Source organism: Parasteatoda tepidariorum, chromosome 9 (assembly GCF_043381705.1).
Source record: "Parasteatoda tepidariorum isolate YZ-2023 chromosome 9, CAS_Ptep_4.0, whole genome shotgun sequence".
Classification (NCBI taxonomy): domain Eukaryota; kingdom Metazoa; phylum Arthropoda; class Arachnida; order Araneae; family Theridiidae; genus Parasteatoda; species Parasteatoda tepidariorum.
Window position 1 is genome coordinate 2,730,946 of NC_092212.1, and position 14,678 is coordinate 2,745,623.

General features: G+C 30.2%; 2 protein-coding genes across 3 annotated transcripts; one reads left to right on the plus strand and one right to left on the minus strand.

Annotated features, from left to right (window-relative positions):
- Positions 1-998: 998 nt before the first annotated feature.
- On the minus strand, positions 999-11,268 carry LOC107453814 (sodium-dependent glucose transporter 1A). 2 transcript variants are annotated; one of them, XM_016070776.3, is made up of 5 exons: positions 11,089-11,268; positions 10,266-10,341; positions 6,720-6,846; positions 4,734-4,895; positions 999-3,520 (listed from the first exon to the last, which is right to left on the minus strand). In XM_016070776.3, exons 1-5 carry the CDS (start codon positions 11,187-11,189, stop codon positions 2,502-2,504), a joined length of 1,485 nt encoding a protein of 494 aa, XP_015926262.2. In that variant the 5' UTR covers positions 11,190-11,268; the 3' UTR covers positions 999-2,501. The 2 variants fall into 2 exon arrangements, with proteins under 2 accessions (XP_015926262.2, XP_015926261.1); XM_016070775.3 differs by having other exon boundaries at positions 11,065-11,190.
- Positions 11,269-11,356: 88 nt separating this feature from the next.
- On the plus strand, positions 11,357-13,948 carry LOC107453826 (uncharacterized). Its single transcript, XM_016070789.4, has 2 exons — positions 11,357-12,465; positions 13,610-13,948. Exons 1-2 carry the CDS (start codon positions 11,509-11,511, stop codon positions 13,922-13,924), a joined length of 1,272 nt encoding a protein of 423 aa, XP_015926275.2. The 5' UTR covers positions 11,357-11,508; the 3' UTR covers positions 13,925-13,948.
- The last annotated feature ends 730 nt before the right edge of the window (positions 13,949-14,678 follow it).

The following is a 14,678-nucleotide window of genomic DNA, read 5'->3' on the forward strand; positions in this document are numbered from 1 at the left end:
ACCAAGTGGAATTCTCTCTTAAAAAATGTTAAATGCTACTTTTGTTAAATGCGTTCAATGGTTGATTTTCCGAAAGAATATTCAACGAAATTAAAAAAAAAACGCCATTTTTCTATTTAATTGGAATGAATAATGAGTTGGAACCAATAAATGAAAAAAAAAATTTTTACTGCCTGGTACAAATAAATACTTGAAACATAAATAAGCCTAAAAACCTAATCCATTAATCATTGTAGTCCTGATACTAATCCAACTAGAATAACCCAATAAGTGAAATACTTATCTGAACTAATTGTATAATAGTGATAAGTTGGTTATTTAGTCCGTGTTGCCGATTTGAAATTTTATATATATATATATATATATATTTGATAAATTAATTATTGTGAAAAATGGAATAAGCTTTTTAAAAAAATTTATCACTTTTTTAATTTTAACTAAATTCAAATAAATAAAAGTATTTAGTTTTCTGCAAATATGTTAAGTTTACTGATTAAAATATTTGGTGAACAGAACACCAACGTTAATATAAAAATTATCATGTTTGCAACCCTTCACTCAAAAAAGTTGTGCACCCCTAGTCTAAGAGGACATCAACCCTATTGTACAGTTTCTTCCAGAGTAAAATAGGTTTCTTTCCGATAAAATTGTGTTTACAAATTACTGAATGGAAATTTTTTTTTCAGGTGGGCTGAAACAAACTATAAGCTATGCAAAACTTAAAGATTGACCCCTGGTAGTAGTTCAACAATGAGATAAAATAAGTACTCTATAGACGATAAAAATTGAGATTTGATTTGATCTAGCTACATTAAAAATCACAGATATTTATGAAGCAAATTGTGGGAATCTCAGAGGATGATGTGCTTTTGTATGAACACTTAAAAGAGAGAACAGTTAAAATTCAATTCCACTAACAGTTAAAAAATAAACATTCATTTATTAACTGTGCCCATCTAAACCATGTAGTTTGTAATATAGATCTACGACATTCATAAACTATTCTCAGCTATTTAAGAAGTTCAACACTGTAAATTTTAAAAAAATTTAATTTATACGAGGTGCCGGCATTAATTTCCAGGGGAACCTCCATTAAAAATCATCAAAGGTTTCCCCCAAAGGATATGAGAGTGTCAGGTTGGACACGAATTTTATAAGTTACATCTAAACCGTAATAGACTTGTTGATTCTTCTGGCTGCATTTTGTCTAAGGAACATTGGTTGATATAAATGGTCTCTAAGAGACCCTCACTTTTTTCTATTTCAAGACACCAAGTTGAGCAAAAGGCTGAGCGAAAGTTTTACGGACAAAATATATTGTATTCCTCAAAGCACAAAAAGTCTTATTCTTAAATTTTATAGCATTTTTAATAATCTTTACAGAATTGTGGTTTCAATATAGATATAAAGAAATTTATGAAAGTGTCTCTTTATCGCAATTTAACGAAAGTTTCGCAATTTAAATTTTAACTTGTGAAAATCGGCGGATTTCTTGTCGAATTTCGATTCGTGGACTTCCGCAAATCAATAGTCTTGAGATACACAGAATTACGAGAAATGCGTGGAAGCCCTGCTCCTAGTTTTTAAACCTGGAAGAATCATACGAAAATCCCAGAACAACCCTGAGTGTGAGCTTCGACTTTTTTGCATTTTCAATATTTTTGATTATCGATTTCACCAGAGAATACATTTCAACACTATTTTCTTTCATGAAAAGCAAAAAAAAGCAGATAAAATCTTGCTTCATGTATATCATAAAATTATACACATTTTTTCATATATATTTTTGTCATTTGTTTTAATACCACTAGTATGAAAATAAATGCTTAGCAGAGTAATAATCAAGGAATAGTAAGGGCAAATTCAACTTGCTTTTTTTATTGCTTCAAACGGACTAATAATATTTTTTTTAAATATCTTAGTTATTTTTAGGTAAGTATAAAAAGAAGGGGCCTAGCAGTAAATGTGCATAACAGATCAGTTGATCGCATGTTTGACTTTGCAAAGATATTACTGCATTTAAGTGAAAAGTAAGAATAACTAAGAAACTTTATCAAAGGGAGATTCCATTATAATATTTACACACACTAAATGCAATGCATATAACTTCAGAAAAAAATTGAGCAGTTTCAATATTTTTCATTAAAATAACGCTAGGTATGACTGCAAATACTTTAAGAAATTGAAATTTGAAATGATTTAATATATTGCATAATATAATTCAATTTAATATTTTTAACAGAACGTTTTAATTTGTTTTACTGATGAAAATAAATAGAAATTTTAGCAAATATAAATAATGCCCAAGATCTATTTTAACCAAAACTAGTAAAATTGTTTCACTTTTTTTTAAATCTAAAGCTATAAAATATTTGACAATGTTGTGTCTCTAATAATGGAATTGTCTCAATACATAGTACAAATTATCAGGAATGAAACATCTTAAATAGCAGAGAACTTTTTATAATTTTTTTTTAATTTTAAAAGTAGAAAGAGATAATCTAAACTTTCGTTAAGGTCTCTCTTTCACCTATGGTACCTTTTTCGTCACACTGTTTTTCGGATTCCAGTAATTCGGTGGGTGAGCAAATCTCAGTTGTGATGGGTATCTTTAAACCCACATGTGTAGTTATTATCCTTAAAATAATAATAAACATTGCGCATAAAGAGACGCAAGTTATTGTGGCATAAAAAAGAAACTCGGGTTTAGTGTTTACAAATTGGCTGATTGTCAGCGGTGCGACCATTTCACCCACAGACGCAGCGACAACAAAGTAGGAGCCGATTTTATTGTCGATATTTACGTACTGCTCGACCCAAGTGATAGTAGAAGGGTAGAATGAGGCAAATCCGACACCCAACGCCCCCGTCCCAATCCACAAAAAGGTTTCATAAGTATTTCCGAACAAAACTAATAGTGTCGCTGCAAAGAACATGAGGGAACAGTCACAAGCAATTATCACAAAAGGGCTGAATTTCACAGCTAGAACTATAGATATACCACGCGCAAAAGTAAATGTCCCCCAGAAAACGGAAGTGAAATAGGAAGCTAAAGACTCTGTAAACTTGTGAGTGCTCCTCACGGCATAAATTGCTATCATCTGCCCGAATCCAATTTCGAGTCCGCAATACACACAAATCAACAAAAAGGCACAGAGAAGAATGGATATTTTAAAACGCACTTTTGGATCTTTGTATTTCTGCATTTCATCAGAAGAATTAAGTTTTACAGAAGTTAGAAACAAAAACATAAACATCAAAGATACAAACAACGAAATAGCACCAATTATACTGTAAATGTAAATAACGTTTGCCTTCTCGTAGTCGGAGAAGTCTAGAGGAGAAGAAGATTGGTTGAATGAGGAAAGAGTGGAGTTCAGGTCGTTGTGGTCGTTATGGGAGAGGAAGGGAGCTGCTATGATGGGGGCAACAAAAGCTCCAAGTCCAAAGAAAAAATGAAGAGCTTGGAAGAAAGGACTGCTTTCATCATTCCAGAGATCTAAGCACCAAACATTCAAACCTAAAAAGAAATAATCCAAGTAAAATGCATTAAAGGTTCAGAATTAGTTTTTTTTAAAGGGATTTTTAATGATATTTTTTAAGCATTTCCGGGATTTTTCAAAATTTCAGAGACTTCAATGGATTTTTAAAGATTTCTTGATTCTAATGATAGAGATAACAAAAATTATGGATTTAAAGATCAACAGAAGATCAACAAAGCCAAACGGAGCATCTCACAGACGTGATCTATCTAATGTAAAAACTCTACTACAATAGATAACAGATATATACCAGTGTTCTCCCTATGTATTTTTTGAAGCACGGCCCTTTGATCTTAATAAATGTGACCTTTTGGTAAAAGTAAGCAGCAATCCCTTAAAGAAACTGTTTTTTTTTACTCAGATTCCATTTTGAAAAAAATTATTCATAGTTTTTAAATAATAATTCCACACTGGTAAAAGTATCTGTATTTATCGGTATAATTCTGATTACTATGTATTACCAATATTTACATTGTTGGGATTGTATTTTATTTTTCAAGGGAGGTGGATATTAATAATTTAAGTAATTTTAAATCGTAAAACTAATTTTTTAAATAAAACCCTTTTTTTTTAAAAAAAAAATGCATCTTTAAATGTTTATTTCCTAATAATTTTTGGTCTAAGTTATAGAGGAAAGCTTAAAAGTTGTTTATCAATTAATCATTTTTTGCTAATTTACTTTTTTTGAAGAAAAAAAATTGCATAATGTTTGCCTTTTAGCATGCCTTTAATTACTTTCATAAACTGCAAATTTTTTTCTTATTTTGATAATCAAAGAAAATTACTTGAGGAAATACACTCATAAAATAGTATGAGAGGATAATTTAAAAATTGTTGAGCATAAAAATCAGTTATTACAAAATTTGATAAATATTTAAGACGTCAAATGAGTGCTCTTTCAAAACTCAAAGCGCCCTGCCCTTTTTTTAAATTTATTTCTTATATTTATTCCTTTATATATATATATGCATATATGAACCCCTACGATTACCTTACTTGATGTTTTTTATAGCCTAAAAGCCATTTTGTAAGGTGCATTAAAAAAAGTTAAATAACTCAAAACTGATAATAAAACATATTTGTGACCTAAATGAGTCAAAGCACTTTAAATTTTTTACCATTGACTTTGACTGTTTAGACCTAGTCTAATACAAACACGAAAGGAAATAAATAAAAAAAATGATTCCCTACCAGTATCTAATGCTCCCATTGCGCAACCACTAAAAGCCATTATTCCAACCAATAAAAGAAGATCATCGCTCCATGGTATGGCTGCCGTACACACTGACATAATAAAGCTGAACAAAAACATCAGAAGTTGAGGTTTTTGTAAACGATCCAACAGAACACCACCTGAAAAATAGAAAACATTATTCAAGTATGTACTTTATATTCAGGTTGACTAAAATCGCAATAAGAAAACAGACTTCTTTTTTTTTCATTCAAATAATGTTTATGTAATTTTCTTTCATTTTACCAAATCTATGATTAGAAATGCCTAAAATTATCTAAAAACAATGTTTCAATTAAAATATTTAACATTTCTAATTCAAACGATTAATATTGTAACATTATTGAAAACATATCACTGAATTAAAAGAAAATTCTTGTTGTTTTTATACAAGCAGTTCAACACTTTCATGAATTTGTAGAAACAAATGGATGGTTGACCGTGTAAAAGTAAGCAGAGATGGCACTAGAGGATAAAACTCATTGTAATCTACTTCTGATTGATTTTTACGTCTGAGCATGAAACAGCGCACCATTGAATATTGTTATACTTGTAATATTTAGAAAATAACGCGTCCTTTACCTTTAAATTTTGTAGTCCGTGGATCGAGATTCAGACAGAAAGTAAAGGTTTATTAACAAAAAGCAAACAAACACATACAAATTTAAAAAGAACGCCATCTGGCGGTATAAAAAGAAAAAGACTTCGTAGCTATCCTTCCCAGGGAATGACAACAAATTTCCATTAAACAAATGAACTCTGAAGACTCCACGAGCACGCTATCTAAAAAATAACACTATTTTACACTAATATAGCCAAATAAGGTATAACAGTCAAAAAATGTCAAACCTTACCTTTTATTTATGCTGTGATATTAATTTTGTTAAATATATTTTAGACTCACAACCTGCTAGAATTGATAAATTGTAAGAAACTCTTATGAATGGTAAAATGATGTGTAAATTTAAACACAAATCACAATAATTAAACTTCCTAGAATATTAAGTGTGTATTAAATACACATTGTCTCGTAAACATAACACGAGTGGAGGGATACGTCGGAAGTTTTTCTAAATTTCTTACGGTTTTAGGAAGTTTGTTATTGTTCACATCCAGTCAACCATCCATACTCAATTTATAAGTTAGATTTCAAATGAAATTTAAATGAACTCAACAACAAACAAACAAATTTTAAAAGACCTTGTGTTTAATTTCACTAAACATAAAACTAAATAGATATAATTGAAAGATTGATGTACATGAAACAGCAAATTATTTCGATCATTTGCTTCTTTTTTTTTTTTAAACTAATGGCAAATTATAATTTAAAAGTTCTAAAATCCTCATCGATCACTTTATTTTGTCTACTTAAAAGACTAAATAATAACTTAGGCATTACTTCTCTATATAAAAATTTCAGAAAATATTTTCGACTTTAATTTATAAACTTTATAAAAAAAATCAACTGATTTTGAAAAGAAAATGGACTGATTTTAATCACATTAAAATCATGATTTAAATCAAATGATAATGAAAATAATTATGTGACTTAAATTACTCCATTTAAATCACGTAGTGATTTGACAAGACAAAAATCAACTGATTCAATTATTGATTCAATTATTGATTTAATCTCTTTTTATACTTACTGTGAAAAGCTAACATGTTATGAGTACAAAATTCTTAATGTTTTTAAAAGCAGGTTCAGTTTCTTTTTTTAATTTGAGATAAGGCATGTAAGGAGACAGTGATGACAGATAACGTTTTCAAATTATGAGAATAAAAAAAATTTCCTAATTAGTTTAATTTAAATAATAATTTCAAAGTCAACATTATAATTTAAAATCAATATCTCTAAAGGGTTGAACAGCTTAAAACAACATTCTTAGATAAAAAAAAGCTTTTTTTTAAAAAAAAAAATCAGCTTTTAGTTCTAATTTATTTACCAAAGAAGGATCCAAGAAGATATCCGATAGAACGACCGATATATACTTTTGAAATTTCATTCGTTTCAGAATGAACATTTCGTTGCAGATCAAGCAATGTAGGTCCTGGTATGGCCGTACACATACCCTAAAAGAAAAAAGATTTAAATAACTTTAAAGCAATAAGAATTTTAAGGTTTCAGAACGATTTTTTAAATGTATATTTTTAAAAGACATTTGTGTGAAACTGATTGTGAAGAAAAACCAACAATCAGTTGAAGAAAAATATATATTAACCTTTACCTGTTAGATTAATGAGTTGGACTTATTTGCACAATTACACTTCAGAAAAAATAACATTGAGAAGAACCATGTCTATGATTGGTGATTCGATTCTTAAAATTATCTGAAACCATATGGACATACAATGCCATCTTCTGGCAAAAATTTTATTTTTTAAAACGTTCCAGAACACTGGCACTAATGGGTGACGGCCGGGGGGTGAATGAGAATACGCTTTTGCACGCCGGCATGTCGGCCGAGAACTGAGCGTGTTTCTTGCTGGCACGTACCGGTGACAGTTGGCGCGAAAAAGTTAGGTAATAAATAAATACTAGGAGGCTTCTCCCCCTGCTCGCCAACCCTCGGAACTGCTTTCGCAGTTCATTTCGGATTGCTTTGCAATCCGATGCTCGCTTAACTCGCTCATTGGATATGTTCTTTACGTCTAGCTTTTGTATACTTTTTTGAACACTGAAGCTCCGAAAACTTTTCACTGTAGAAAATTCTAAACCTGTGCATTTCAATATTAATTTGAAATTGCAAACAGTTCACATATTTTTCTTAATCACACTATTCTAAATTTCAGTTGTTGAGAAAAGTGACAGTTGCAAGTTTTGTTTTAAAGTCTTTCCCACCAGAGAGCTAAAACCATGTGTTGTAAAACAATATGAAATACAGTGTAAAGTCGCGTATCCGGAATCGGTGGAACTTCCAGAAGTCCGTATAATAGATTTTTCCGTATAATAGACCCCCAAGGTAAACAAAGCTTAAAATGATTTAATAAACGATCTGAATCTAAGAAGCAAAAAATAAATAAACATTATTTTTAAGGGGAATAATGTTTTAGTATTAGAATATCTAATCAATAAAATATGAAATATTAGAAAAAAAATATTATTGCTTAAAATATAGAAAACGAAAAAAAATTGACATATGAAAATAATAATCCGCCATTTTTAACTAGAATGATTCAAGCAAGAAAGGGAAATTCCCGTCATTCATTAAGGTGGGTAGGTGGAGGAGAAAAATTCATTTCCTCCTTATTTGTGAAAGAAAATAAGTGTAAAGAGGAGATCATTTAAGTTGAGGGTGGGGAAGTAACAAATTATTGTTTTCTCTCCAATCATTGGCTATCAATCAAGCATAAAGGCGGGGCTCGCTGATCGGGTTCTCTTTATTTTTTCTTCCATGACTGAAGGAATCTGCTAAAGAAAGAACATTACCCCCTTTTTCCCCCAGCCTCCTAAATATTACATGGTATGGGGAAGAACGAATTTTAGACCTATTCAAATTTTCCATTTTGACTCCCCCTCCACCTTAACGTTTGCCCTGTTTACCCTTTTCCACAGTATTTCTTCTTTCAGTAGAAAGGTTCCAGGAAATGCCTCCTTTACTAGCCACCTGCATGGGAAAGGAGGGGGGGAGGGAACTCAGTTGCGGTCTTTTGAAAACAAATCTCCCTCTTTTTCCTACATTCCAAGGGAGGAGCGTCACTAACGGTCACTCAATGGTCTTGATAGATCTTCACTTCCCCTTTCTGGTGATTTATGGCTTTTTTTTTTTTTAGGAAAGGGGAAGATGGAGAGATGTTTGTTTATTTTGATTGTTAAAACCCTTCCGGGAAAGGGACGTCCGGATATGGGACGTTACACTGTAGTACTGAATGCCGGATGTAAAGCATCGGCTTCGATGAAGATAATTTTGTGAGAAATGTTTTGATAATTTGGTGAGAATTCACCCGATTAGACATATGATTCACACTATGTGTTCTTGCGCGCCGAAGCCTATCGATTAAAACGTATTAGCGTTTTATATAATGTAGATTAGCCATATGATGCTCACTACGTGCTCTTGCGCGCCGAAGCCCATCAATTAAAAATGAAAACTGTTGCCAACGGGAGAAAAGAAATATCATCGGTTTTATTGATACATACGTATTAGCGTTTTATATAATATATACAATAATCTATTTTATCTTATATAATGTTAGAATAATATAAGCAGACTTAGACAAAATTTTCTGCAAGCAGTTTATTGACTCTTAATTGGTATCCCCCCTTTCATTCACCTAATTTTGGAAATTTGCTCAAAAATTGCAGATTTCTTGTCGCAGACACAAAAAACGAAACAATGTTTCGTGAGCAGATGTTTCATTGCAAATGTGGTTCCATAAATTCTTCAGAACTAAAGCAGCATTTCATTTTTTGCCAAAAACTCAGGTAATTGTTCATTATTTAAATCATTTCTGAAAAAAAAAAACTGAACTTTGAAAAGCATGTATTCTGGCCAGATCACATAGCATAAAAAGTTGTATCTAAAGTTTATGCTTACAATACTGTGACATCACCAAAAATTAATAAGTTGCACTATGCTAAAATGACAACTAAATGCCGAAAAAGAACACTCTATGCCCAGAAGAAAAACCAATTGCCTTATTGTTCAATTCTTGATGGCTGGAAGTCAAATGCAATGAAGTAATCATAACAAAAAGGTGGGTGCATGAATGAGAGGAAAAATTTCTTTTCATCAGTCTCTGCCAAATTGATTTTAACTATTTTTTTTTTTAAGTGATTAATGCTAAAAAAGTTTCTGTGATGACGAAAATATTGATTGCAAGGTAGAACAAGGGAACTCCATGATATAAAGGACAACATAAAAAAAAATTTATAAATAAAAAATTAAATAGCATCACTCCATTAAAAAATCTAAGTTTTTAATTAACTATTTTAAATATTAAATCAAAAATTGTAGTTTTAAATTATTTTGTAATAATAATGAAAAAAAAAAGTTTTTTTTAAAATTTCAATAGTTTGTATTTGTAACATCAATCAAATAGTAATTGAAACATCAGTCAAATAAACTTTTTCTCAGCTTGCACTTTTCTATGATTCTGTGTATCACATTATGTGCACTTTCAATGTTTCTGGTAAAATTAAAATTTATCTTTAAATAAATTTAAAATTAAATTTAAGAAAATAATTGCTTATAGAAGTAAGGGAATTTAAAAATAAAAAAATATTTTACTCCATGTCCTTTCAATGTTGCAGCAGTCAAATTTTATATATTTCATTTAAATAACACATTTATAAATTTCAATATTAGGCTATTGGAAAACATCTTATATAAATTTTAAAAACAAATATTAAATATTTATTAATGAAAAAAAAAGTTTAAAAATCAGAAAAGCTATCAAAATATTACATCAGTCAACATAGAACAATAGAAGAATATTAATTTTTTTGAGTAATACTACAGAATAAAAATGATTTTTGTAAAAAGACTTACTAAACAGATCATAGATAAATATATCAACACAGTTCTTAACTGCCGTAGAAGTAGACTGGATATTTCACACATGATTCTAGAAGAAAGAATAATGAACACACAATTATAAAAAATAAATCATCAAATGAAATAGGCTATCTAACTCTTTAAGCAGTTTAAATAAGGTGATTTAATGTTATGCTATAACTAAGTTTGTTATTAAAATTATAATGTTGTATGAACTAATATTTCTATTCTGCATATCGATGAATTAATAATTATAACTGAATCATAGTAAATCATACCAATCGGTCCTTTTGTTAGATGAATATGATTAGTCAATGCAATAAAGATAAATTTAACATTTATTTTTTTACTTATGTAACCAAAATAACCATTCTACCAAGTTAAACAACTGATTAATGTAATAATGTAGGGGATATTTCGTATCATGAAATCATTCCATTATGTATAGGTCATAAAAAGTTTATTATGCATATCAACACAAAGAAAGAAAATCTTTTAACTGCAGCTAATGTAAAAACTTAAACATTCTGAATGTTTTATACAACTACTACTCTTCCTAAAAAATTATAACTGAAAAGGTACAAATTTTTATTTCATGAAGATATTTTTAACGCAAATCCAAACTAAATATATTTATAAATCTTTTAAAAGCTTGAAAGAAAGAACAAATTGATTAAAAATTATTTCATAATTTAACATTATCAACTGAAACTTGAATCAACTGATGCTTAGAAAATGAAATTTCATTGCTAAACTCAATTTATTCTGCCATAAAATAAATACACTATATTACTTTTTGGTAAAAGAAAGCAATTACAGTTTTAAAAGAAAACTTCTTAGAATGACAAGTCCATTGACCGGTATTTGGGTTTCCGAAGAACAAACGAAATTTTGTATGCTTAAGATTTTATTTAGCATTTAGCTTTCAAAGAACTAAAATGTAATGTGAACTGTAATGCAGAATAAATTTTTCTGACTTTTGAGTTCATGTCATTGTTTGAAATACTAAGTATTCTATCTATTTACGAACGCAATTTTCAAAACTAAAAGACAAGCTGTTTTTTAACAAATATATCAATAATATCAATTTTTGATGATTGATACTGTTAAACAGCCGCAATAAACAAAGAATGTTTTTATGGAATGAAAAGAATGGAATGAAATGTCCAATTTTAGTTCAAACTTAGTTGTTAAGCAAATAAATCTCTAAAAACTTAATGCTACGAAAGAACTAAGAATGTATTCTGTTGTGATTGATGTACACCGAAACATTTTATCAGCTCAATGCTCTGTTAAATGTAATCTTCAGAATACGGAGATAAATTATATAAAAGTTACGTGCACAAAAACTCATTTATCCGTTCAATTTTGTAATAGTTGTCAACTACTCCATGATGTTAAGATTTTAACACCCGAAAATTTTTTAATTCCGTCATCAGTGTTGGTACATGATAATTTGTTTAAGGAAATTGACCTAAACAATGACATTTTAACTATTTCTCGATACTGTCATAATTCAGATCTTACAATAACCAATGGGCTTCTCGAAATTGATTCATCACAAAATAGTGCAGAAAAGATTAGTAACCGTGATTGTGAAAAACATGTTGATGTTATAACTAACCAAGTGGAAATCAATTTTCGGATACAAATTTCAAGTGGGGAATTAATTCCAGAAAGTGTGAAAGAAAGCGCATCAGAGTCCCATACATTACAAGACTTCTTCAAATCAAAAATAAAGTGTCACGAAACGTATCGAGTCATTTGCGTAAATTGTGATAATCCGTTATCAACCTGCCCTGAAACTTTTAACAGTGTTCAGGAATATTGTGACAGTTTTTCAGATTTGTCAGAGAGTTGGTTTTGTCATAAGAAAGTGACTCCCAAACACGGTCTTCAAAAGAATACATTGTACGTGAGTGAAACTTGTATTTATCTGCATTCCAGTCTTTTTGATACATTCTTGATTGATACTTGCGATGAAGAAATAAAATGCAAGACTTGCAGCTCCGTTCTGTCACGTGGTGGCAAAAAGGATGACCTGAGGCCATTCTATGTAGACGCTGTTGCATTGAAAAAGACTGATTCAAAACCTTTTAATTCAGAGAAATATTATCATAAAATGGTCCTTTTATCTTTGTGGACTATTATTAGTCAAAAGTCCTATACGTGCCGAATATTATTTCAATCAAAAGTAAGTGTTGTTGGATCCAGCAACTTTTGACACATTCTGTTTTGTGACTAAATTCTCATTATTTTTACCTATGTTGTTACAGATGGTTGACTGAATGCAAACGAAATTTAGAAAACCACCAGTGCAGGGGTGATTGCGAGCCCCAGTCAAAATTCCGGAAAATTTCTTGAGTAAAAAAAATTAATAAATAAATAAAAAAGTTTAAACCGGAAAATTAGAAAAAAAATTTAAACAAGGTTTTTTCCTTTTTCTCAATATTTCCCAGTCTACTTAAAATATATTTAAAATTTTACACGTACCTATGATGACCTAGAGAAGCAATTGAAATTTACAAATAGTATGTCTTTTTTTCTTGAGTTTATGATTATAACTATTTACTGATAAAAAATGGATATTAATCTTGAATTTAAGCTTATAAAGTAGCTCTCTCATAAACAAATAAAATAAAATGCGTTTTTAAGTTCCACCTTTGGAAATTTGATTTCCGAAATCTTTTGTGATCACCAATTTTTTTAAACATCTGAACCTTCGATCTCCGGAAACTTCCGGGTCACGGTTAGCGAAAAGTCCGGAAATCCGGATTTTTTCCGGAGCACAATCAGCCCTGCCAGTGTATCTGCTTATGTTATGCTTACCAGGTGATGTGTGAACAGCCTTATTGTTCAGGAATTATATCACTATGATTTTTTTTCTTAAAATTTACGCGACATTTTACCATTTATAAGAGTTTTCTATAATTTATAAATTCTAATAGATCGTGAGCCTAAAATAAATTGAAAAAAATTAATGTCGCAACATAAATGAAGTGTAAAATTTGCCACGTTTTGAGTGTTTTTCTTTATTTTGCTACAATTGTGTAAAATATTTCCCGTTGTTATTTTTTGGATAGCATCATAGAATGCTTTTGGAGTCTTCTGAATTCTTATATTATTTGTTTTGTAGAAAGTTAAATTGAAAGACTACATAATATTGAAAACACTACAAGTATAATTATATTGAATGGTGCGCTTTTCCAAGCTTAGGCGTAAAAATAGATCGGAAATAGTGACAGGGAAATCTTAAGACGAATTTTAACCCTTAGTGCTTAGCTTTCCACAGTCAACCATCTCTTCCATAATTTGAACTCATTTTATCTTTATTTTAGATTGATTGTACTGATCAGTGCATATTGATGTGGATACCCCCCATGAAGATTGCAAAATTCAAACTACAATCTCCTCTTCTTTCTCGACAATCTACTCGAGTAGACTTCTCTACTCGGGATATGTACCAAGTGCAATATTACGTGGGTCAACTCTCTTCACCTCTCGTCAAAAAGTGGAGCAAGGATTTCAACGTTGACTTTTACAAAGTGGGATCCTCTTTCCTAAACACTTTGAAAAAGGTTCTCATTTCGAGTACTGAATACAAAACTTCAACAGATTTTTCTACTGGATATTTGCCATGCAACACATTGTAAACAATTAAAGGTCTATGCTTCTGATACTGTTTTTGTATTTTATTTGCAAAAATCACTATCTAAGAAATCAAATTTATTTGATTTAAATCAAACTTTTTTTATTTTATTTAAATCAAATTTTTTTTTAATATTTACCAGCCAAATTATATGATAAAATTTGTTTGAGCTTAACGTCCTAAAATTTCAAAGACAAAGAGGCAATTTGTCAGTTAGATATCCAATGAATAGTAAATTAGTTTAAATCAGGGGTCCCCAACCCTATGCCTGCGGGCACCATGGCGCCCGTCGATCGATCTAGGTGCGCCCGCTGCTTGTGCTCAACGATAAAATATTTAAGTTTTCCATTTTCCCAATAAATGCTATGCAAATACATACTGAAGTACTCTGGCTCAGTAAAGGTAAAGTCCTTGATAGATTTCTACATTTAATTGGAGAAATAAAAAATTATCTTGCAACGAAAAATCAAAAATTTTTAGAACAAAGAGATCCTCTTTGGCTAGCAGATTTGTCTTTCATAACGGACATAAGGGAAAAACTAAATTATTTAAACTTGGAGCTGCAGGGAAAGGACAAACATAAAGCAAAAATGATAGAGGCTGTAAACTCGTTCAGAGCTAAGCTAGTTTTGTGGATATCACATTTGAAAATGAAGTCTCTTGTGCATTTTCCAAACATGAAAAAATTGATAGGTAACAGTGAAATTGACTTATTAACATTTGTCATCAACCTCCAATTGCTTAAAGATCAATTTAAA

Coding starts and splice junctions, on each gene's coding strand:
- LOC107453814 (XM_016070776.3), bottom strand. CDS start 11,189: ATGCTAAATAAAATCTTAAGCATACAAAATTTCGTTTGTTCTTCGGAA. Junction 6,847..10,265: donor ATTTATCTATGATCTGTTTA/GTAAGTCTTTTT, acceptor TTTTTCTTTTAG/GGTATGTGTACGGCCATACC. Junction 3,521..4,733: donor AATGGGAGCATTAGATACTG/GTAGGGAATCAT, acceptor ATTTCTTTTTAG/GTTTGAATGTTTGGTGCTTA.
- LOC107453826 (XM_016070789.4), top strand. CDS start 11,509: ATGTATTCTGTTGTGATTGATGTACACCGAAACATTTTATCAGCTCAA. Junction 12,466..13,609: donor GAATATTATTTCAATCAAAA/GTAAGTGTTGTT, acceptor TCTTTATTTTAG/ATTGATTGTACTGATCAGTG.